This window comes from Somniosus microcephalus, chromosome 27 (assembly GCF_052327205.1).
Source record: "Somniosus microcephalus isolate GS21.2 chromosome 27, FLI_Smic_1.0, whole genome shotgun sequence".
Lineage (NCBI taxonomy): Eukaryota > Metazoa > Chordata > Chondrichthyes > Squaliformes > Somniosidae > Somniosus > Somniosus microcephalus.
Genome location: NC_141013.1, coordinates 1,371,541 through 1,396,058, shown reverse-complemented (window position 1 = coordinate 1,396,058; position 24,518 = coordinate 1,371,541). Strand labels below are relative to the sequence as shown.

The following is a 24,518-nucleotide window of genomic DNA, read 5'->3' as shown; positions in this document are numbered from 1 at the left end:
GAGGTGTACAAAATTATGAGGGGCATAGATAGGATGGATGCTGAGGAGCTTTTTCCCTTAGTAGAGGGGTCAATAACTAGGGGGCATAGATTCAAGGTAAAGGGCGGGAGGTTTAGAGGGGATTTGAGAAAGAACTTTTTCACCCAGAGGGTGGTTGGAGTCTGGAACTCACTGCCTGAAAGGGTTGTGGAGGCAGGAACCCTCAACATTTAAAAAGCATTTGGATGAGCACTTGAAATGCCATAGCATACAAGGCTACGGACCAAATGCTGGAATATGGGATTAGATCAGACAGGGCTTGATGGCCGGCGCGGACACGATGGGCCGAAGGGCCTCTATCCATGCTGTATAACTCTATGACTCTATGACTAGGTGCCCGCAAAGCCACATGCGTGCAGTCAATGGCGCCCTGCACCATGGGGAAGCCCGCTAATGCTGCAAAGCCCATTGCACGCTGTTGCTGCTTGACAAGGGCCATGGAGAAGGAGATGAACTGACGTCTCCTTCTGAAAAGGGCATTGGTCACCTGGCGGATGCAGCAATGCACGGCAAACTGGGAGATGTTGGAAATGTCCCCAGTAGCGGATTGGAAGGAGCCGGTGGCATAGAAGTTGAGAGATACCGTCACCTTCACTGCCACCGACAGAGACGTCCTGCTCCTCAGATGTGGCTGCAGATCTCCGCGAAGCAGGTGGCAGATCTCAGTGACCACCGCCCTTCGGAATTGCAGCCTCCGAACACACTGCTCGTCAGACATGTTCAGATATGAGAACTGCTGGCGGTATACCCTGGGTGGGTAAGGCCTCCTTTGCCGACGCCTGTTGCCCCCTCTCCGTCTGGCCATGTCTGCCACTCTCTCACGGCGTCTGTGAGCCCTTTGAATGCAATGGAGAAGGCCAACGTTTGCACCCATTGCAGCCCCCATTATATGTTTCCAATCAATGATATGGCTCTGAAGTTAAAGACAAGTGCAAAGCTGTGGCCTGAAGCCACAAGTACCTGTGCGAGTGTTGAGCCAAACCAGAAAGCTCTCTACCTTTGTCTCTCTGCAAAGATCCGTCTCTCACAAAGAAGGAGTGTTGCAAAATGGCTGCCATTTCTACTGCAGGAGGAGTGTCCTTTAATTTGCGTCCCCCGCGCCCGAGAACCGTTCCCCTCTACCAGTTGCTAGGGGCGCCAGGCGCACAATAGGCCGGCGCCACTGAATTTCCGGTTTGGGGCGAACAAAGGGCGTTGCACGATGAAATGACGTCAGGATCTGCGCGTGCAGCTGAGCGCGCGCAAAGGCTTCGCGCCGCCGCTAAATCTTTACTGAAGTTGGGGAGAGGCACAGATCGCGCTGCGCCCGGCCGCTAGCCGCCTAGCGCCCCACATCTCCTCCTCCTAAGGCGCTAGCGGCTGGCGCAAACAACTGAATTTCTAGGCCTAAATGCCATAACTTTACTCAAGATCATCAGATATGAGCAATTTGTAAAAGTACTAAAATACCATACAACAGCTCAGTTTATATATTTTAAATAGCACTTCAAATTTATTATTAAGATGACCAGAACAAGAGAAAGCCACAACTCATGTGCGTCACTCGCCTGTTTCAGGCCGTGCTCAGTATCAGCTCAGTTGAGTTTAACGCACCGAGGTTCTATTCTGCCGCTCGGTGCTGGATCTGGAATCTGTTGTTTTCTTTCTGAATACTTCAAAACAATTGTTCCTTCTAAATCTCATCTGGGAATTTTGGAATCATACCATTATTGGAGCGACAACCTATGGCGATGATGAGCTGCGAGCTTTCAGATTATCCCAGGAGTGAATGGCTTAATTGTTACCGTGCTTATGATTGAAAAAATGCTTGAAATGTTTTCGGTCCACTGTAACTTCTTGTTTTTGAATACAGTTTTAAAAGAGTGTACATTCTCTTTATTTGCCAATCTGTGAACAAATTCTTCTGGGAACATTAACCAGGAATATTCCTTGCTGTTTGTGATGTATACTGGGCCTTCACTTCATTTTGATAAAAGGAGCAAAACTGTCCCATTTAATAAATGTATTTGTTGCTACTCTAAAGGAACCTGTGTTTATTTCCTCCTCTCATTTCTTAAGTTGTTACCCCCACCCCCAACTTACAGCTAGAAAGAGACTGTGCTTTCTGATTTGTCTTTTTATTTTTCATTCTTCAGACAATCGAGCTCCAGTCTAACACCCAGCAGCACCCTCAGATTTGTTTATTTCTTAATTGTATTCTTGGGGTGTGGGCAAGGCTGCACTGCCTACCCATCTGTAGTTGGGGGCTGCGGGCACCAGGAGCGAACTAGTGTGGACTGGAATCACATGGGACGTCTCAATAGTTGGGACATTTTTAATAAATTAAATTTCACAACTTGCCATCGGTGGGATTTGAAATCCTGACTTTTGCTAGTCCAATACCATAACCATACTATAATAGCAAAATACTTCTGACGCCCTCCGTCACTTTAACAGTTTCCAGTTTCCTGGCCCCAACCGTCTCCTTTCCACTATGGACGTCCAATCTCTCTACACCACCACCCCCCACCAGGACGGCCTTCGGGCGCTCCGTTTCTTCCTTGAACAGAGGCCCAACCAGTCCCCATCCACCACCACGCTCCTCCGCCTGGCTGAACTTGTTCTCACATTGAACAACTTCTCCTTTGACTCCACTCACTTCCTCCAAATTAAAGGTGTTGCTATGGGAACCCGCACAGGCCCTAGCTATGCCTGCCCGTTCATGGGATATGTGGAACATTCTTTGTTCCAGTCCTACTCATGTCCCCTCCCTCACCTCTTTTTCCGGTACATCGATGACTGTATTGGTGCCGTTTCCTGCTCTCGCCCCGAACTAGATAAGTTCATTCACTTTACTTCCAATTTCCACCCTTCCCTCACCTTCACATGGTCCGTCTCCAACTCTTCCCTTCCCTTACTTCTCCGTCTCCATTTCTGGCGATCGGCTTTCGACAAACATCCACTACAAGCCCACCGACTCCCACAGCTACCTGGACGACACTTCCTCCCACCCCGCTTCCTGTAAAGACTCTATTCCAGTCTCCCAATTTCTCCGTCTCCGCCGCGGCTGTTCTGACGATGCCACCTTCCATACTAGTGCTTCCGACATGTCTTCATTTTTTCTCAACCGAGGATTCCCCTCTACTGTGGTTGACACAGCCCTCGACCGTGTCCGTTCTATTTCCCGCACTTCTGCTCTCACCCCTTCCCCTCCCTCCCAGAACCATGATAGGGTTCCCCTTGTCCTCACCTTTCACCCCACCAGCCTCCACATTCAACGGATCATCCACCGCCATTTCCGCCACCTCCAACATGATCTCACCACCAAACACATCTTCCCCTCACCTCCCCTTTCAGCATTCCAAAGGGACCGCTCCCTCCGCGACACCCTGGTCCACTCCTCAATCACCCCCAGTAGCCCTTCCCCTTCGCCCAGCACCTTCCTGTGCAAACGCAGGAGATAGGAGCAGGAGTAGGCCATTCGGCCCTTCGAGCCTGCTCCGCCATTCAATGAGATCATGGCTGATCATCCAAATTCAGTAGCCCGTCCCTACCTTCTCCCCATATCCCTTGATCCCTTTAGCCTTAAGAAATATATCCAACTCTTTCTTGAATATATTTAATGAACTGGCCTCCACCGCCCTCTGTGGCAGAGAATTCCACAGGTTCACCACTCTCTGGGTGAAGAAATTCCTCCTCATTTCAGTCCTAAATGGCTTACCCCTTATCCTTAGACTATGACCCCTGGTTCTGGACTCCCCGGCCATCAGAAACATCCTTCCTGCATCTAGTCTGTCCAGGCCTGACAGAATTTTATAGGTTTCGATGAGATCCCCTCTCAATCTTCTAAACTCCAGTGAGTATAAGCCCAGTCGACACAATCTCTCCTCATACGTCATTCCTGCCATCCCAGGTATCAGCCTGGTGAATCTTCGCTGCACTCCTTCCATGGCAAGAACGTCCTTCCTCAAGTAAGGCGACCAAAACTGCACACAATACTCAAGGTGCGGTCTCACCAAGGCCCTGTACAACTGTAGCAAGACATCCTTGTTCCTGTACTCGAACCCTCTTGCTACGAAGGCCAACATACCATTTGCCTTCTTAACCGCCTGCTGCACCTGCATGCTTACCTTCAGCGACTGGTGCACAAGAACACCCAGGTCTCTTTGCACTTCCCCTTCTCCCAATCTATTGCCATTCAAATAATAATCTGCCTTCCTGTTTTTGCCACCAAAGTGGATAACCTCACATTTATCCACATTATAGTGCATTTGCCATGTTTCTGCTGTGGTAAACCACTGTAGTTCACTGTTGTTGTTGTTGTTGTTGTCGTTCACTCTTGTTTCACTGTTGTGCCTGACTATGCCTCAGCTGACTCCGCCCCTGGGCTACCGAGTATAAGAGCGGCCGCATGGCAGCTCCTGGCATTCGGTCGTCCACTAGGGGCATAGTCCTGATCTGTCTGAAGTGCAATTCAGTAGTTAATAAAAGCCTGTCGTTCTGAACTCTGCCCAGCCTTTTATTGGAATTGATAGCGCATCAATTTTATTAACTACTGAAAAAAAGCCAAAAAAAAACGATGCTGCAGATTCTTAAGATCAAGTGCCTGGAACTCAACCCGCAAGAACTGGACTCGACTGCTAAGTTCTCGCACTGGCTGCACTGTTTTGAGTCCTTTCTGACTGCATCCGGCGAGACCGTCGCCGCCGATGCCGACAAGCTCAGGGTGCTGAACTCTAAAGTAAACCACCGAGCTTTTGCTCTTATCCGGGACGCTACGAGCTACCAGGGGGCGATCGACATCTTGAAGGAGCAATACGCACGCCCGGTCAACTATGTTTACACAAGACATCTCCTGGGGTCTCGCAAACAGCAGCCCGGGGAACCCACAGAAGCATACATACGGGCGCTGAAGGAACTCGACCGAGCCTGCGAATGCAAGCAAGTAACAGCCATGGAACATACGGAGGAGCTCATCCGGGACGCCCTCGTGGCGGGCCTCAGGTCCACTCACACACGGCAGCGACTGCTGGAAAGTAGCGAGCTCGACCTGAAGAAGGCGATTTCACTCACCCTCTCGTTGGACGTAGCCCACCGGAACATGGAGGCCTACTCCCCGGACCGCGCGGCCGCCTCATGGATGCCGCAGCCGCCGCCACCTTGGGACGCGGCGCCGCCACAGGCCCTGGCCTCAACTGCTGCAGCGATGTCCCGCCCGAGCCAGAAATGTTATTTCTGTGGCCAAACCAAACACCCCAGGGCGCGCTGCCCGGCGAAAAACGCAGTCTGCTCTGCCTGCGGTAAGAAGGGACACTACACTGGCGTCTGCAGAAGTCAGAAGACCCCCACCTCCAGCAGCGCCGCGTGCGATTCGTGGGAGCGGCCATCTTGCCTCCCTCCAGCCTCGTGGGGATCGGGATCGTCATGGGCGCCGCCATTTTGTCCTTCCTCTCCGACGCCGCCATCTTGTCCGCCATTCTGCCAACGGGCCCCCGACTCACCCACCGCCGCCTCACCGGGGTTCTACAGCGACGCTACCGACTCCACAGCGGCCTCCATCACGCTGGATCAATCCAGACCCCATCAGCTAGCCAGGCCCACGATGGACATCCAGGTAAATGGCCGCGCCACAACTTGCCTTTTTGATTCCGGGAGCACGGAGAGCTTCATACACCCTGATACAGTACGGCGCTATTCCCTCTCAGTCCGGCCAACGCGCCATCGGATCTCCATGGCCTCGAAATCCCACTCAGCAGACGTCGGCGGCTACTGCGTAGTGACCCTCTCGGTGAAGGGCTCCGTATATAAAAATGTAAAGCTATTCGTCCTGCCACATCTCTGCGCTGCCGTTCTACTGGGGTTGGACTTTCATTGTCACTTTAAGAGTGTCACCTTGACATACGGTGGACCTCTTCCCCCGCTGTCTGCAACCAGCAGTTTTTAAATTGCCCGCCGCGCCCCACCTGTAGTCTCTCCACCCTCAAAATCACACCCCCCCCCCCCTGTTCGCCAACCTCACCCGCGACTGCAAGCCTATCGCCACAAAGAGCAGGCGATACAGCACCGGGGACAGATCCTTCATAAGATCTGAGGTGACGCGGCTCCTGAAAGAGGGGATTATTGAGGATAGTACCAGCCCCTGGCGAGCCCAGGTGGTAGTCGTTAAGACTGGCAACAAGCAGCGCCTAGTCATCGACTACAGCCAGACTATCAACAAGTACACCCAGTTGGACGCATACCCCCTCCCCCGCATAGCCGACATGGTTAATAAGATAGCGCAATACTGCGTTTTCTCGACCATTGACCTCAAGGCAGCATACCACCAAATCCCTATCCGCCCTGAGGACCGCCAGTACACAGCTTTCGAGGCAAACAGCCGCCTTTTTCACTTCCTCAGGGTTCCTTTTGGCGTCACCAACGGTGTCTCCGTCTTCCAGAGGGAGATGGACCGGATGGTCGACGAGAATGCGTTACAGGCCACGTTTCCCTACCTGGACAACGTGACCATCTGCGGCCATGACCTGCAGGACCATGACGCCAATCTTGACAAGTTCCTCCGCACGGCCCAACTCCTAAACCTCACATACAAGGAAAAGTGCATATTCCGCACAGCCCGCCTCGCTATCCTTGGTTGCGTGGTGAAACACGGAGTCATCAGTCCTGACCCTGACCGGATGCGCCCCCTGATGGAACTTCCCCTGCCCCACTGTCTCAAGGCCCTCAAAAGGTGCCTGGGCTTCTTTTCCTATTACGCCCAGTGGGTCCCTCATTATGCGGACAAAGCCCGTCCACTTATCAAGTCCACTTCCTTCCCCCTGACGGCGGAGGCCCGCTTAGCCTTTCACCGTATAAAAGATGACATTGCCAAGGCCACCATGCACTCGGTAGACGAGTCCATCCCCTTTCAGGTGGAGAGCGATGCATCCGGCTTTGCCCTGGCCGCTACCCTTAACCAGGCGGGAAGACCCGTGGCCTTCTTTTCACGAACCCTCCAGGGCTCCGAATTCAGACACTCCTCTGTGGAAAAAGAGGCCCAGGCCATCGTGGAGGCGGTGCGCCACTGGCGGCACTACCTGGCTGGAAAACGATTTACCCTGCTTACTGACCAGCGTTCAGTTGCTTTCATGTTCAACAACAAGCAGAGGGGTAAAATCAAAAATGACAAGATTTTGAGGTGGAGAATCGAACTTTCCACCTACAATTACGACATCTTGTACCGGCCAGGGAAACTCAACGAACCCTCAGACGCTCTATCGCGAGGCACATGCGCCACCGCGCAGATCGATAGACTACGGGGCCTCCACAACGACCTCTGCCACCCGGGGGTCACCAGGTTCTTCCATTTCATTAAGGGCCGCAACCTGCCTTACTCCATCGAGGAGGTCAGGACCATGACCAGGAGCTGCCCAGTCTGTGCAGAGTGCAAGCCGCACTTCTATAGGCCTGACAGAGCAAACCTGATCAAGGCCACCCGCCCTTTTGAGCGCCTGAGTATCGACTTTAAAGGGCCCCTCCCCTCCTCTGACCGCAATGTGTACTTCCTCAACATAGTTGATGAGTACTCCCGTTTCCCTTTTGCCATCCCCTGCCCGGACATGACCACCGCTACGGTCATTAAATGCCTGCACAACCTCTTTGCTCTGTTCGGTTTTCCCAGCTATATTCATAGCGACCGGGGCTCGTCCTTCATGAGCGACGAACTCCGTCAGTACCTGCTCATGAGAGGTATTGCCTCAAGCCGGACCACCAGCTACAACCCCCGGGGGAACGGACAGGTTGAAAGAGAGAACGCGACGGTCTGGAAGGCGGCCCTCCTAGCCTTAAAATCTAGGGGCCTTCCGACCTCCCATTGGCAGGATGTCCTACCCGATGCGCTCCACTCCATCCGGTCACTGCTGTGTACAGCCACCAACGCAACCCCCCATGAGTGAATGTTTGTTTTTCCCCGGAGGTCCACATCCGGTAACTCACTACCACACTGGCTGACGTCCCCAGGGCCCGTCCTGCTGAGGAAGCATGTAAGGTCCCACAAAACGGCTCCCCTGGTAGAGAAGGTTCACCTCCTCCATGCCAACCCCCAGTACGCCTACGTGGCATACCCGGACGGGCGGGAGGATACAGTCTCCATTAGAGATCTGGCACCCTCGGGGTCCACTGACCCGCCACCATTGCCCCCCACCACGACCCCCTCCGACACGGCCCAAAATTCAGTAGACCCAATTCTCACCCCTGTCCATTCCACCCCAGTAGACGGCATGCCGCGACCCCAGGACCAGCCGGAGTCCACTCGCCCACCCAACACCAAAGGGGACGATACGCCGGTGCTGGACCCCGCTCAAGACGCGTCGTGGGAAGCTGTACCATCGCAACCGTCGCCACGAAGATCTCGACGGCAAACGAGGCCGCCCGACAGACTCGCCTACTCGAACTTTTGATACACTTCACCCCGCCGGACTTAATTTTAAACGAGGGGTGAATGTGGTAAACCACTGTAGTTCACTGTTGTTGTTCACTCTTGTTTCACTGTTGTGCCTGACTATGCCTCAGCTGACTCCGCCCCTGGGCTACCGAGTATAAGAGCGGCCGCATGGCAGCTCCTGGCATTCGGTCGTCCACTAGGGGCATAGTCCTGATCTGTCTGAAGTGCAATTCAGTAGTTAATAAAAGCCTGTCGTTCTGAACTCTGCCCAGCCTTTTATTAGAATTGATAGCGCATCATCTGCCCAATCACCCAACCTGTCCAAATCGTACTGGAGTTTCACGACATCCTCCTCACAGCTTACCCTCCCACCCAGCTTTGTGTCGTCTGCAAATTTGGAGATATTACATCCAATTCCCTCGTCCAGATCATTAATATATATTGTGAACAGCTGGGGTCCTAGGACCGATCCTTGCGGTACCCCACTAGTCACTGCCTGCCACTCGGAAAACGACCCGTTTATTCCAACTCTTTGCTTTCTGTCCGCCAACCAGTTCTCTATCCAAGTCAATACCTTGCCCCCAATCCCATGTGCCTTAATTTTGCACGCTAATCTCTTATGTGGGACCTTATCGAAAGCCTTCTGAAAGTCCAAATACACCACATCCACTGGTTCTCCCTTATCTATTTTACCAGTTACATCCTCAAAAAATTCCAGTAAATTAGTCAAGCATGATTTACCTTTTGTAAATCCATGTTGACTTTGTCCGATCCTGTCACTGCTTTCCAAGTGCTCTGCTATTACATCTTTTATAATAGACTCTAGCATTTTCCCCGCTACCGATGTCAGGCATACCGGTCTATAATTCCCCGCTTTTTCTCTACCACCCTTTTTTGAATAGTGGGGTAACATTAGCTACCCTCCAATCCATGGGTACTGTTCCGGAGTCTATCGAGTTCTGGAAGATGCCCTTTTACCTCCTCCCTTCCCATTGTCCAGGGCCACAAACACCCCTTGCAGGTGAAACAGCGATTTACTTGTACTTCTTGCAATTTAATATACTGTATTCGCTGCTCACGATGCGGTCTCCTCAACATTGGGGAGACCAAACGCAGATTGGGCGACCGCTTTGCGGAACACCTCCGTTCAGTCCGTAAGGGTGACCCTGAGCTTCCGGTCGCCTGTCACTTTAATTCTCCACTTCACTCCCACTCTGATCTCTCTGTCCTCGGCCTATTATATTGTTCTAATGAAGCTCAACGTAAGCTCGAGGAACAGCACCTCATCTTTCGATTGGGCACTTTGCAGCCTGCTGGACTCGATGTAGAGTTCAACAATTTCAGATAATAATCCCTGCCCCCATTTTTCATGCAGTATGATTTTGCCATTCCCATTTGCAACATTTTCACAGCATGTTCTTTCAATTCCTTCCTCCCCTCCTAAATGCCCCCCGCCCCCCTGTCTCTGCACCTGCTTAATATCCGTTACATTTCCAGCTTTTTCCAGTTCTGATGAAGGGTCCCAGACCTGAAACGTTAACCCTGTTTCTCTCTCCACGGATGCTGCCTGGCCTGCTGAGTATTTCCAGCATTTTCTGTTGTTATTCCATAACCATACTACTGTACCATGCACACTGAGCTCTTCTTTGTCCACACAGTACAAGGCTTATTTCTGTCACATTTTGGCTATTTAGCAGGGCACAGGTCACAGAAAGTAGCAATTATATTCAGTGCATAAAAGGTTATTAACACAGGGACTCTACTTACCCAGTCTGTTGTGAAAGGGGCACCATTGGACATCAAGTTTCGGACCTCGTCATCCTGTCCTGCTCGTGCAGCTTCTAAAAGCTTCTTCCCCAAATCCACTAGAGACATCTAAGCAGAAAACACACAATGGAATTCCACCAACACCCACTGAACTATACTAAAGCAAGCATTGCTTTTGGCTCTCAGGCTAGTAATCACATATTGCTACACAACTGCCTGGGAAAAACATGGCTCTGTAAAAACACCAGAACGTGGAAATTTCACTTTACATTTAATTTATTTCCAAAATGATCTGTGTATCTGAATCGTGAAGCATCCTTTCTATTACACTGGAGGCCAGACTAGAAGGTTTTGACACTGCAAAATATATCATGGATTCACCCGCAAACCTGCACAGATCTCGACACAAAAATGCAAATTCTATTCCTGATAATTCTGCAAGTTTACACCTTTACAGAGTATACCGCAAAGACTGGAGCAGGGAATATACATACAGCCATATAGCTATATACATACACCCTCTCTGCACCATCAGGCTCAAATCCAAGATGGCAGATCTGGCACAAGAACAAGCAACATTCTACATGTACACACTGTGATTTTTATATTATTTTTCTCCAAATTGCCAGTGTTCCAATTGTAATTTTACAGTAGTGAGCTATATTGCATGCATTGTTTGGTTACTATGGAGACTATTTCATTTCAGAAAAACAAAAAATCGTTCAAAATTGTATTGTAATAAGATACATTTACCATCAGCGGTGAGGCGAGATAAATATCGCAAGTTATTCAATCAGACTCTTTAGTGGAATTCTTACAGAGCCACATAATCTCCTATAACTCTGCTAATAGTTCAAGTGCACCAGAGATAGATTAGATAGCTAGAAACATTTACCCCCCAACCTCCACATTTACCCCCCTCGCCCCACATTTACCCCCCCATTGCCCCAGTTAACACCCCGCATTTACCCCCTCACTGCCCCACATTCACCCCCTCACTGCCCCACATTCTCCCCCTCACTGCCCCACATTCTCCCCCCTCATCGCCCCACATTCACCTCCCTCACAGCCCCACATTCACCCCCCCATTGCCCCAGTTAACCACCCGCCCCACATTCACCCCCCTCACCGCCCCACATTCACCCCCCTCACCGCTCCACATTCACCCCCCTCACCGCTCCACATTCACCCCCCTCACCGCCCCACATTCACCCCCCCAACCCCCACATTTACCCCCCAACCCCCACATTTACCCCCTCCCCACCGTGCCTCGGTTTATTTTGGAGGCAGGGAGCCGGGTGGACGCCGCTTTACCGGGGGGAAGAGGACTCACTCCGGGAGGCCCGAGCCTTCAGGCCAGAATAGTACGCGCCTCCCTCTCCCCCGAGCCCCCTGCCCCAGAGCCGGGGAGCCGAGAGCCCGAGGCCGAAGCCCCTGCTCCCGCTCCCCGCGGCCACTCTCGGGGCGACAGGAAGCGGGCGGCGGCCCGGGGCCCAGGGCCTTTCCGGGGGAAGTCGATTATTCTTTAAGGCGCAGAGAGAAAGATCAACTTCCACATCCGGTAGGCCATCGCCTGAGCGTGACCTGGAAAAGCTTCAGCCCGCCCGCCCCGGCAGGCAGCGAGCGAGGGAGGGAGCTCGGGCCCCGAGAGAGAGGCAGGCAGCCTGGGCCCCGAGAGAGAGGCAGGCAGCCTGAGCCTGAGCCCCGGCCCGCAGCCAGCGAGGGAGCGCTGCTCCCGGGGCCGCCTCACACAGGCAGTCGGTCAGTGAGAGAGAAAGCGACGAACGCGGCGGCCAGTCTCGCTGCCCGGTTAGTCGGTCGGTTCCCCGGCCCCGCACCTACCTCGGCGAGCGGGCAGCCGCGGGCTGTGTGGCGGGAGCAGGGCGCCGCCTGTAGGCCCCGCGCTGGCATCGATCGCAAGGCGGACCGCGGAGGGCGAGGGTGGGCGCACGTGACCCGGCCGGCCCGCCCGCCGCCATCTTTGTGAAGGAGCTGGCGCCCGCGTTGCGGTGACAGGCCCCGGCCCGCCGCCATCTTGGTGAAGGAGCTGGCGCCCACCGTGTGGTGACAGGCCCCGGGCCCCTCACAAGGAGATACTCGGACAGGTGCTCAAAGAGGTAGGTTTTCAGGAGAGAGGTGGAAAGGTTTAGGGAGGGAATTCCAGAGCTTAGGGTCCAGGCAGCTGAAGGCACGGCCGCCAATGGTGAAGCTCGAGAGGCCAGTATTAGAGGAGCGCGGAGATCTCGGGGGTGCTGGAGGAGGTTACAAAGATAGGGAGAGGCCTGCCCCTGACTTGTTATGTGTATATATGTCACCCCCATGTTGCTGCATCAACATCCCGGAATTCACTACCTAATACCATTGTGTGATTGCCATTAATCCAAGGACGGCAGTGCTATAGCGAGAAGGTGCACCAGCACCTTCTCGGGGCACCTCTGGATTGGTAATAAAAATTGCAGCATCGCCTAATCCTGAGAACCCTCTAACTTGAGGGTCCCCACTTGTAGAATCAGAGAGTGGTTACAGCACAGGAGGAGGCCATTCGGCCAGTTGAGCCCATGCTGGCTCTCGGCAAGAGCACTTCAGCTAGTCCCACTCCCCCGCCCTTTCCCCGTAGCCCTGCAATTTTTTTTCCTTCAGGTACTTATCCAATTCCCTTTTGAAAGCCACAATTGAATTTGCCTCCACCACCCTTTCAGTCAGTGAATTCCAGATCCTAACCACTCGCTGCATGAAAAAGATTTTCCTCCTATCGCCTTTGGTTCTTCTGACAATCACCTTAAATCTGTGTCATAGAGTTATACAGCACGGATAGAGGCCCTTCGGCCCATCGTGTCCGCGCCGGCCATCAAGCCCTGTCTGATCTAATCCCATATTCCAGCATTTGGTCCGTAGCCTTGTATGCTATGGCATTTCAAGTGCTCATCCAAATGCTTCTTAAATGTTGTGAGGGTTCCTGCCTCCACAACCCTTTCAGGCAGTGAGTTCCAGACTCCAACCACCCTCTGGGTGAAAAAGTTCTTTCTCAAATCCCCTCTAAACCTCCCGCCCTTTACCTTGAATCTATGCCCCCTAGTTATTGACCCCTCTACTAAGGGAAAAAGCTCCTCAGCATCCATCCTATCTATGCCCCTCATAATTTTGTACACCTCAATCATGTCCCCCCTCAGCCTCCTCTGCTCCAAGGAAAACAAACCCAATCTGCCCAGTCTCTCTTCATAGCTGAAGCGCTCCAGCCCCGGTAACATCCTGGTGAACCTCCTCTGCACCCTCTCCAACGCGATCACATCCTTCCTGTAGTGTGGCGACCAGAACTGCACACAGTATTCCAGCTGTGGCCTAACCAGTGTTTTATACAGTTCCATCATAACCTCCTTGCTCTTATATTCAATGCCTCGGCTAATGAAGGCAAGTATCCCATATGCCTTTTTTACCACCTTATCCACCTGTTCCGCCGCCTTCAGGGATCTGTGTACTTGCACACCCAGATCCCTCTGACCCTCCGTCTTGCCTAGGGTCTTACCATTCATTGTGTATTCCCTTGCCTTGTTAGTCCCCCCAAAGTGCATCACCTCGCACTTTTCTGGGTTAAATTCCATTTGCCACTGTTCCGCCCATCTGACCAACCCATCTATATCGTCCTGCAGACTGAGGCTACCCTCCTCGCTATTTACCACCCTGCCAATTTTTGTATCATCCGCGAACTTACTGATCATACCTTTTACATTCATATCCAAGTCATTAATGTAGACCACAAACAGCAAGGGACCCAGCACCGATCCCTGTGGTACCCCACTGGCCACAGGCTTCCAGTCACAAAAACAACCTTCAACCATCACCCTCTGCCTTCTGTCACTAAGCCAGTTTTGTATCCAATGTGCCAAGGCACCCTGGATTCCATGGGCTCTTACCTTCTTGACCAGCCTCCTGTGCGGGACTTTATCGAAGGCCTTGCTGAAATCCATATATACCACATCCACTGCGTTACCCTCATCCACACACCTAGTCACCCCCTCAAAAAATTCAATCAAATTAGTCAGACATGATCTTCCCTTGACAAAGCCATGTTGACTATCCCTGATTAATCCTTGCCTCTCCAAGTGGAGACAAATTTTGTCCCTCAGAATTTTTTCCAATAATTTTCCTACCACTGATGTTAGGCTCACTGGCCTGTAGTTCCCCGGTTTTTCCCTACTTCCCTTCTTGAATAATGGTACTACATTAGCGGTTCTCCAGTCCTCTGGCACATCCCCTGTGGCCAGAGAGGTCCTGAATATGTGTTAGAGCCCCCGCAATCTCTTCCTTTGCCTCACACAGCAGCCTGGGATACATTTCATCCGGGCCTGGGGATTTATCCATTTTTAGGCCAGCTAAAACCGCCAATACCTCCTCCCTCTCGATGTGAATATGTTCAAGCATATCACAGTCCCCCCCGCCCTATTTCTATGTCTACATCGTCCTTCTCCATAGTGAAAACAGATGCAAAAAATTCATTTAGAACCCCTGCCACATCTTCCGGCTCCACACACAGATTGCCACTTTTGTCCCTAATGGGCCCTATTTTTTCCCTAGTTATCCTCTTACCCTTAATATACTTCTAAAACATCTTAGGATTTTCCTTTATTTTGCTCGCCAGTGTTATTTCATGGCCCCTCCTTGATCTCCTAATTTCTTTTTTAAGTATCCCCTGCACTTTTTGTACTCCTCTAGGGCTTCCTCCGTCTTTATCCTTTTGTATCTGCCAAAAGCCCTCCTTTTTTTCCTAATCCATTCTCGTATATCCCCTGACATCCAAGGTTCCCTGTGCTTTTTGGAACCACCCTTGACCTTTACGGGAACATGTTGCCATTGTATGATCTCAATCTCCCTTCTGAAAGCCTCCCATTGCTCTGATGCGGATTTTCCTACAAGTAGCTGATCTCAGTCCATTTTGGCCAGATCCTGCCTTATCCTATTAAAATCGGCCTTCCCCCAATTTAGAACCTTTATTTCCGGCCCATCCCTGTCCTTTTCCATGACCACCTTAAATCTTACCATATTATGGTCACTGTCACCAAAGTGCTCACCTACTAGCACTTTTTCCACTTGGCTGGCCACATTCCCTAGAATTAGGTCCAGTACCGCCCCCTCTCTTGTAGGACTTTCTACATGCTGGCTCAAAAAGCTCTCCTGGATGCACTTTAAGAATTCTACACCCTCTGAGCCTTTCACACTCTGACTATCCCAGTTAATATTGGGGAAGTTGAAATCCCCCATTATTATTACCCTATTTGCACATTTCTCTGAGATTTGCCTACATATCTGTTCCTCTATCTCCCCCTGACTGTTTGGAGGCCTACAGTACACTCCCATCAAAGTGCTTGCCCCCTTTTTGTTTTTAAGCTCCACCCATATGGCCTCATTAGAGGAACCTGCTAATATACCATCCCTCCTTACTGCAGTAATTGACTCCTTAATTAATATTGCGACACCCCCTCCTCTTATACCTCCCCCTCTGTCTCGCCTGAAGATTCTGTACCCCGGAATATTGAGCTGCCAGTCCTGCCCCTCCCTCAACCACGTCTCCGTGATAGCAACAATATCGTACTCCCATGTGTTTATCAACACCTTCAGTTCATCCACCTTATTTGCAAGACCCCTTGCATTAAAATAGATGCCATCCAGCCTTGCCCTTATATATTTGCCCTGTCTACCAAGCTGACTTGATTTTTTCTCTATAATCTGGTTATCGACCCTTCCACCAATGGGAACAGTTTCTATCTACTCTGCTCTAAAGAGAACAACCCCAGCTTCTCCAGTCTATCCACGTAACTGAAGTCCCTCATCCCTGGAACCATTCTTGTAAATCTTTTCTACACCCTCTCTAATTCCTTCACATCCTTCCTAAAGTGCGGTGCCCAGAGTTGGACACAATACTCCAGTTGAGGCCGGACCAGTGTTTTATAAAGGTTCATCATAACTTCCTTGCTTTTGTACTCTGTGTCTTTATTTATGAAGCCTAGGATCCCGTATGCTTTTTTAAATCGCTTTCTCAACCTGCCCTGCCAACTTCAACGATTTGTGCACATATACCCCCAGGTCTCTCTGTTCATACACCCCCTTTAGAATTGTACCCTTTAGTTTATATTGTCTTTCCTCGTCGTTCCTACCAAAATGGCAGATGAAATTTAACGCAGAAAAGTGTGAAGTGATACATTTTGGTAGAAAGAATGAGGAGAGGAAATATAAACTAAAGGGTACAATCCTAAAGGGGGTGCAAGAACAGATCAGGAAGCTCGAGTTTCGTCCCTGGTGAGTTGTCTGATTTGATCCAGTGCAACAGCCGGGAGAGGGAAGAAACAGATTTCCTGCTTTTGACCATCATCCAGTGACCCTGTTTTAATGTGGGACAAGATCAGCCACGATGACCCCACCCACCATGCTGAATAGCCTTTAACACTCGATGTCAAGACAGGGCTATGAAGAATTGGCATAGCGCCAAGGTGGCAGCATCTTGGAAACCATGTCCCAGTAACAGTCGTCACCTTAAGGAGCAAATTGTGGAGGGAAAAATGATCCCTGATGTTTAATGCAAAAGAGTAGGTGGTTTCACCTTAGAATTCTGAGTACAGTGGAGCAGCAGACTCTTAACATTTAACAGTTCCTGAGTCTGCCTGTCTGGAGATGAAACTGTGGCGTAGACACAGAATATTCAACACTCGTTTTGCAACCAGATATATTAAAACCTTCTTTACAATATGTTTCAGAGTGAGCAGTACTACAGGCCTGCCACACAAGGACTGGTTATATACAGACCTTACAACTCAGCACCATTTCCAAGGCACTACACCAACTTCTGAACAATCATTTGTATTTGAATATATGCTAGTCAATGGCCTGTGGTATTGCACATGAGGAGTCATAACCAAGTGGGGTTAGTTTCCAACTTGTAGCCTAGGCATAAAATTGGCATCGGGATTGGCAACACATTATATCAGTGTTGTTCAATGTGTTAGCCACGAGCAACTTACGGCTAATTGGGAATCCGGGTGTAGCTGATTGTATGCCTGATTAATAAATAAAAAGTGAGTAATAGACCCCGTCGTTGAATATGTGATGTCAGTACTCAGTTGCATGGCGTATGCATGTGTATTTTAAACTTTTTTGTGCAATTGTTAACGGATCTCTCCTTTTGGGTACCGTCCCCTTCCCCTTCAAATCTGCTGTCATCACCCCTCTCCTCAAAAAAACAACCCTTGACCCCTCCATCCTTGCAAACTACCGCCTCATCTCCAACCTCCCTTTCCTCTCCAAAGTTCTTGAATGTGCTGTTGCCTCCCAAATCCGTGCCCATCTTTCCTGAAACTCCATGTTTGAATGCTTCCAATCAGGTTTCTGCCCCGCCACAGTACCGAAACAGCTCTTATCAAAATCACAAATAACATCCTTATGTGTCTGTCCTATCCCTCCTCATCCTTCTCGACCTGTCTGCAGCCTTTGACACGGTTGCCCTTACCATCCTTCTCCAACGCCTCTCCACCGTTGTCCAGCTGGGTGGGACTGTCCTTGCCTGGTTCCATTCTTATCTATCCAGTCATAGCCAGACAATCACCTGCAGTGGCTTCTCTTCCCGCTCCCGCACCGTTACCTCTGGTGTCCCCAAGGATCTATCCTTGGCCTCCTCCTATTTCTCATCTACATGCTGCCCCTCGGCGACATCATCTGAAATCGCAACATCAGGTTCGACATGTACACTGATGACACCCAGCTCTACCTCACCACTGCCTCTCTTGACCCCTCCACTGTCTCTAAATTGTCAGACTGCTTGTCCAACGTCCAGTACTGGATGAGCAGGGATTTTCTCCAATTAAATATTGGGAAGATTGAAGCCTTTGTTTTTTTGTCCCCGCCACAAACTCCGTTCCCTCGCCACTGACTCCATCCCTCTCCATGGCAACTGTGTGAGGCTGAACCAGACTGTTCCCAACCTTGGTGTCGTATTTGACCCCAAGATGAGCTTCCAACCACAGATCTGTGCCATCACTAAGACCGCCTACTTCCACCTCCGTAACATCGCCCGACTCCACCCCGCCTCAGCTCATCTACTGCTGAAACCCTCATCCATGCCTTTGTTGCCTCTAGACTTGACTATTCCAACTCACTCCTGGCCGGCCTTCCATCTTCCACCCTCCATAAACTTGAGCTCATCCAAAACTCGGGTGCCTGGATCCTAACTCGCACCAAGTCGTGTTCACCCATCATCCCTGTGCTCGCTGATCTACGTTGGCTCCTAGTTGAGCAATGCCTTGATTTTAAAATTCTCATCCCTCCATGGTCTCGCCCTCCATATCTCGGTAACCTCCTGCAGCCTGACAACTCGCCGAGATCTTTGCACTCCTCCAATTTCGGCCTCGCATGCCCCCGATTTCATTCGTTCCGCCATTGGCGGCCGTGCCTTCAACTGTCGAGGCCCTAAGCTTTGGAATTCCCTCCCTAAACCTCTCTACCTCCTTTAAGACACTCATTAAAAAGTACGTCTTTGACCAAGCATCTGCCCTAATATCACCTTATGTGGCTTGTGTCAAATTTTGTTTGATAATGCTCCTGTGAAGTGCCTTGGGATGTTTTACGAGATTAAAGGCGCTATATAAATGAAAGTTGTTTGTTTGTAAAATGGTAATACGAAAACCGTTCCAACTGTTTTTTGATTGCTGTGAGTGCTTTACTTCCTTTATTATGAATGGTGGTAGATGTACAAGTAAATATGCACCTGTGCAATACATTTAGCTGTATCGTGTGTACGGCATTTTCTACTACAATTAGTGCATGTGTCTAAAATGGTGTCCATGGTGTGGAGATGCTGGAGTTGGACTGGGGTGGACAAATGTAAGAAGTCACAAAACACCAGGTTATAGTCCAACAGTTGTATTTGAAATCACAAGCTTTCGGAGCACTGCTCCTTCGTCAGGTGAAGTGGAGAGATGCATAAAGACACAGCTTATATAGTCAGAGAATAATGCCAGATGATTACAGGTAATCTTTCTAACTGCCATTTATCACACCTCGGCAGAGAGATAATCACAGCGATCAAAGGTGTGAATGGTGTCCAAACAGGTTAGTCAGGAAAACATTACATCAAAGAACAATGAGGTGGGGTCACAAGGGGTCAAATGTTGCAGATGCTGGGGTCTGTATGAAAAACAAAAAACAGACAAAAAAACTTTTTTTTTGCTGGAAATCACAGCAGGTTCGGCCGCATCTGTGTAGAGAACAAGCCAACGACGACTCAAGTCTGGGTGACCCTACGTCAGGTGGGGTTACATGTAGCGTGACATGAACCCAAGATCGCGGTTGAGGCCGTCCTCATGAGTGCGGAACTTGGGTATCAGTTTCTGCTCGACGATTTTGCGTTGTCGTGTGTCTCGAAGGCCGCCCTGGAGAATGCTTACCCGAAGATCGGAGGCTGAATGTCCTTGACTGCTGAAGTGTTCCCCGACTGGGAGGGAACACTCCTGCCTGGCGATTATTGCGCGGTGTCCGTTCATCCGTTGTCGCAGTCTCTGCATGGTCTCGCCGATGTACCATGCTCCGGGGCATCCTTTCCTGCAACATATGAGGTAGACAACGTTGGCCGAGTCACATGAGTATGTACCATGTACCTGGTGGGTGGTGTCCTCACGTGTGATGATGGTATCTGTGTTGATGATCTGGCATGTCTTGCAGAGGTTGCCGTGGCAGGGTTGTGTGGTGTCGTGGTCACTGTTCTCCTGAAAGCTGGGTAATTTGCTGCGAACGATGGTCTGTTTGAGGTTAGGCGGCTGTTTGAAGGCGAGTAGTGGAGGCGTGGGGATGGCCTTAGCGAGGTGTTCGTCGTCATCAATGACATGTTGAAGGCTGCGAAGAACATGGCGTAGTTTCTCCGCTCCGGGGAAGTACTGGACGACGAAGGGTACTCTGTTGGTTGTGTCCTGTGTTTGTCTTCTGAGGAGGTCTATGCGATTTTTTGCTGTGGCCCGTCGGAACTGTCGATCGACGAGTCTACACAATAACATCAACAAGTTCCATCCCACCATCAAACTCACCATGGACTACTCCTCAGAATCGGTTTCATTCTTGGACAGACGAATCTCCATCAAAGACGGACACCTCAGCACTTCACTCTACCGCAAGCCCACGGACAACCTCAGGATGCTCCACTTCTCCAGCTTCCACCCTAATCACGTTAAAGAAGCCATCCCCTATGGACAAGTCCTGCGAATACACAGGATCTGCTCAGACGAGGAGGAACGCGATGGACACCTACAGACGCTGAAAGACGACCTCGTAAGAACGGGATATGACGCTCGACTCGTCGATCGACAGTTCCGACGGGCCACAGCAAAAAATCGCATAGACCTCCTCAGAAGACAAACACGGGACACAACCAACAGAGTACCCTTCGTCGTCCAGTACTTCCCCGGAGCGGAGAAACTACGCCATGTTCTTCGCAGCCTTCAACATGTCATCGATGATGACGAACACCTCGCTAAGGCCATCCCCACGCCTCCACTACTCGCCTTCAAACAGCCGCCTAACCTCAAACAGACCATCGTTCGCAGCAAATTACCCAGCTTTCAGGAGAACAGCGACCACGACACCACACAACCCTGCCACAGCAACCTCTGCAAGACATGCCAGATCATCAACACAGATACCATCATCACACGTGAGGACACCACCCACCAGGTACATGGTACATACTCATGTGACTCGGCCAATGTTGTCTACCTCATACGTTGCAAGAAAGGATGCCCCGGAGCATGGTACATCGGCGAGACCATGCAGACACTGCGACAACGGATGAACGGACACCACACAACAATCGCCAGGCAGGAGTGTTCCCTCCCAGTCGGGGAACACTTCAGCAGTCAAGGACATTCAGCCTCCGACCTTCGGGTAAGCATTCTCCAAGGCGGCCTTCGAGACGCACGACAATACAAAATCGTCGAGCAGAAACTGATAGCCAAGTTCCGCACTCATGAGGACGGCCTTAACCGAGATCTTGGGTTCATGTCACGCTACATGTAACCCCACCTGACGTAGGGTCACCCAGACTCGAGTCGTCGTTGGCGTGTTCTCTCTATACAGATGCGGCCGGACCTGCTGTGATTTCCAGCAAAAAAAAATGTTTTTTTGTCTGTTTTGTTTTTCATACAGATCCCAGCATCTGCAACATTTGACCCCTTGTGACCCCACCTCATTGTTCTTTGATGTAATGTTTTCCTGACTAACCTGTTTGGACACCATTCACACCTTTGATTGCTGTGATTATCTCTCTGCCGAGGTGTGATAAATGGCAGTTAGAAAGATTACCTGTAATCATCTGGCATTATTCTCTGACTATATAAGCTGTGTCTTTATGCATCTCTCCACTTCACCTGACGAAGGAGCAGCGCTCCGAAAGCTTGTGATTTCAAATAAAACTGTTGGACTATAACCTGGTGTTGTGTGACTTCTTACATAAAATGGTGTCGCCATAGTCACATCTGTGGCTAGTCAGCAATTTCTATTGGATAACACTGTTTGGAAATTAAAATCAGGTGGTTTCTAATATGGGTGACTGATCCGAAACGTCAGTTTTACACCCAGGCAACAAGTTGAAAATCACCCTCAGTGTAATTGTCAAGTGAAGTGGGGTTGGAGTCCAGAGCTAAGTGGACCATGGCACAGCGATGTGATTCAGTCACCACTGAAGTCATAGATTCTGTCCTTATTGTTATATATATTATAAATTCCTCTGTCCATATGAATATTGGGAAGTGCCTATGTAAACTTGTCACGCTCAATACTGCAGAAACTCTAGAGGAGTATAGAAAGTGCAGGGGTGCAATTAAAAAGGAAATTAGGAAAGCAAAGAGAGAGCATGAAAAAATGTTGGCAAGTAAAATCAAGGAAAACCCAAAGATATTTTATAAATACATTAAGAGCAAGAGGATAACTAAAGAAAGTAGGGCCTATTAGAGACCATAAAGGTAATGTGTGTGTGGAGGCGGAAGATGTGAGTATGGTTCTTAATGAATACTTTGCGTCTGTTTTCACAAAAGAGAGCGGCGATACAGACGTTGCAATCAGGGAGGAGGTGTGAAATATTAGATGAAATAAACATAGTGAAAGAGGAAGTATTAAGGGGCTTAGCAGCTTTGAAAGTGGATAAATCCACAGGCCCGGATGAAATGTATCCCAGGGTGTTAGCAGAAGCAAAAGAGTAAATAGCAGAGGCTCTGACCATCATTTTCCAATCCTCTCTGGCTACAGGTGTGGTGCCAGAGGACTGCTAACATTGTACCTTTGTTTAAAAAGGGAGAAAGGGATAGACCGAGTAATTACAGGCCAGTCAGCCTAACCTCTGTGGTGGGAAAATTATTGGAAAAGGTTCTGAGGGACAGGATAAATCTTCATTTAGAAAGACACGGATTAATCAAGGACAGTCAGCATCGATTTGTTAAGGGAAGGTCGTGTCTGACTAACATGATAGAATTTTTTGAGGTGGTAACAAGGAGGGTCGATGAGGGTAGTGCATTTGATGTAGTGTATATGGATTTTAGCAAGGCTTTTGATAAGGTCCCACATGGCAGACTGGTCACGAAAGTAAAAGCCCATGGGATCCTGGGCAAAGTGACAAGTTGGATCCAAAATTGGCTGAGGCAGGAAGCAAAGGGTAATAGTTGATGGGTGTTTTTGTGACTGGAAGGCTGTTTCCAGTGGGGTTCCGCAGGGCTCAGTACTAGGTCCCGTGCTTTTTGTGGTATATATCAATGATTTAGACTTGAATGTAGGGGGTATGATTAAGAAGTTTGCAGATGATACTAAAATTGGCTGTGTGGTTGACAATGAAGAAGAAAGCTGTAGACTGCAGGAAGATATCAATGAACTGGTCAGGTGGGCAGAACAGTGGCAAATAGAATTCAATCCGGAGAAGTGTGAGGTAATGCATTTGGGGAGGGCTAACAAGGCAAGAGGATACACTATAAATGGTAGGACACTGAGAAGTGTAGAGGAACAAAGGGACCTTGGAGTGCAGGTCCACAGATTGAGTTGTATAAAATTATGAGGGGCCTAGATAGAGTGGATAGGAAGGACTTATTTCCCTTAGCAGAGGGGTCAACAACCAGGGGGCACAGATTTAAAATCATTGGTCGGCGGCTTAGAGGGGATTTGAGGGGAAATTTCTTCACTCAGAGGGTGTTGGGGGGTCTGGAACTCACTGCCTGAAAGGGTGGTAGAGGCAGAAACCCTCACCACATTTAAAGTACTTGGGTGTGCACTTGAAGTGCCGTAACCCACAGGGCTACGGACCAAGTGCTGGAAAGTGGGATTCGGCTGGATAGCTCTTTGTCGGTTAGCATAGACACAATGGGCCAAAATGGCCTCCTTCTGTGCTTTAAATTTCTCTGATTCTAATTGCACCCTCCTGGCAGTCGCGGCTATGTTCGTGCCCGGGTGGCCCTGGAGATGGAGCACGCGGTGTCCGCCGGCACACTTGAGGCCTTCCGAGACCGGTGGGCGCCGCGAGGACGAGTGCATCATCAGCCCGGCAAACCAAATTTTAATTTGATTTGGTAAGTTTTATTTAAAGTGCTATTTAATTTGGTTCAATCAAAAGAGGACCCTCCTGGCAGTGGTGGCAGTGCAGTACCTCTGCTGGTGGGAGGGTGTAATTACAGCGTGACCAGTTCACATAGGCACTTCCCATTATAAATGTGGACAGAGGGCTCTATAATGAAGGCAGGAAGTGTGTTGCCACCAGCCGCCTTTAGAAATATGGCCGGTGCGCAGGCGCAGTAGGGGCGTTGTGTAACTGTCTGCGGAGTGTCCGTCGCTGCAGCACCTCGGGGAGAGGCCCGGAGCCCGGCCCCGCTTGACCCAGCTCAGCCCAGCTCGGAGCGGAGCCCGGCCCCGCTTGACCCAGCTCAGAGCGGAGCCCGGCCCCGCTTGACCCAGCTCAGCTCAGCTCGGCCCGGAGTCCGGCCCCGCTCGACCCAGCTCAGCTCGGCCCGGAGCCCGGCCCCGCTCCGCTCGACCCAGCTCAGCCCGGCCTGGCCCCGCTCGACCCAGCTCAGCTCGGCCCGGCCCCGCTCGACTCAGCTCGGCCCGGTACCCGGTAGGTGTGCGTGAGGGAGTCGCTGGGGCCTCGGCCCATTGCAGCGTTGTCCCGCGGTGGCCGCTCTCCACTCGAAGCCGCGAGTGAAGTTTATGGTGGAGGCGCCGGGTCGGGGTTTGAGGTGGTAGGACGCGGTTATTCTCCCCCAGGACTCCTCCCTGTTCTGTTTATTCCAGTTTGTGGAGGGTCTGTAGA

The 24,518-nt window shown here is 50.5% G+C and overlaps 2 protein-coding genes across 9 annotated transcripts in view; one reads left to right on the top strand and one right to left on the bottom strand.

The window, feature by feature from the left end:
- gabpb1 (GA binding protein transcription factor subunit beta 1) overlaps positions 1-12,193 on the bottom strand; it is a 57,539-nt gene extending 45,346 nt beyond the window's left edge. For 4 of the 6 annotated variants that reach the window (XM_085968297.1, XM_085968298.1, XM_085968299.1 and 1 more), the window contains exons 1-2: positions 12,047-12,193; positions 10,205-10,312 (exon numbers count right to left, since the gene is read on the bottom strand). In XM_085968297.1, coding sequence (XP_085824423.1) covers positions 10,205-10,312; positions 12,047-12,115 — 177 coding nt within the window. In that variant the 5' untranslated portion in view covers positions 12,116-12,193. Of the gene's footprint in view, positions 1-10,204; positions 10,313-11,518; positions 11,776-12,046 lie in introns of those variants that run through there. The other 2 variants (XM_085968301.1, XM_085968302.1) reach the window with 2 other exon arrangements.
- Position 12,194: 1 nt separating this feature from the next.
- The window catches only part of usp8 (ubiquitin specific peptidase 8), a 58,396-nt gene continuing 46,072 nt past the window's right edge, over positions 12,195-24,518 (top strand). For 2 of the 3 annotated variants that reach the window (XM_085968296.1, XM_085968294.1), the window contains exon 1: positions 24,007-24,323. The gene's annotated coding sequence lies outside the window, so the exon portion shown is untranslated. Of the gene's footprint in view, positions 12,322-24,006; positions 24,324-24,518 lie in introns of those variants that run through there. The other variant, XM_085968295.1, reaches the window with a different exon arrangement.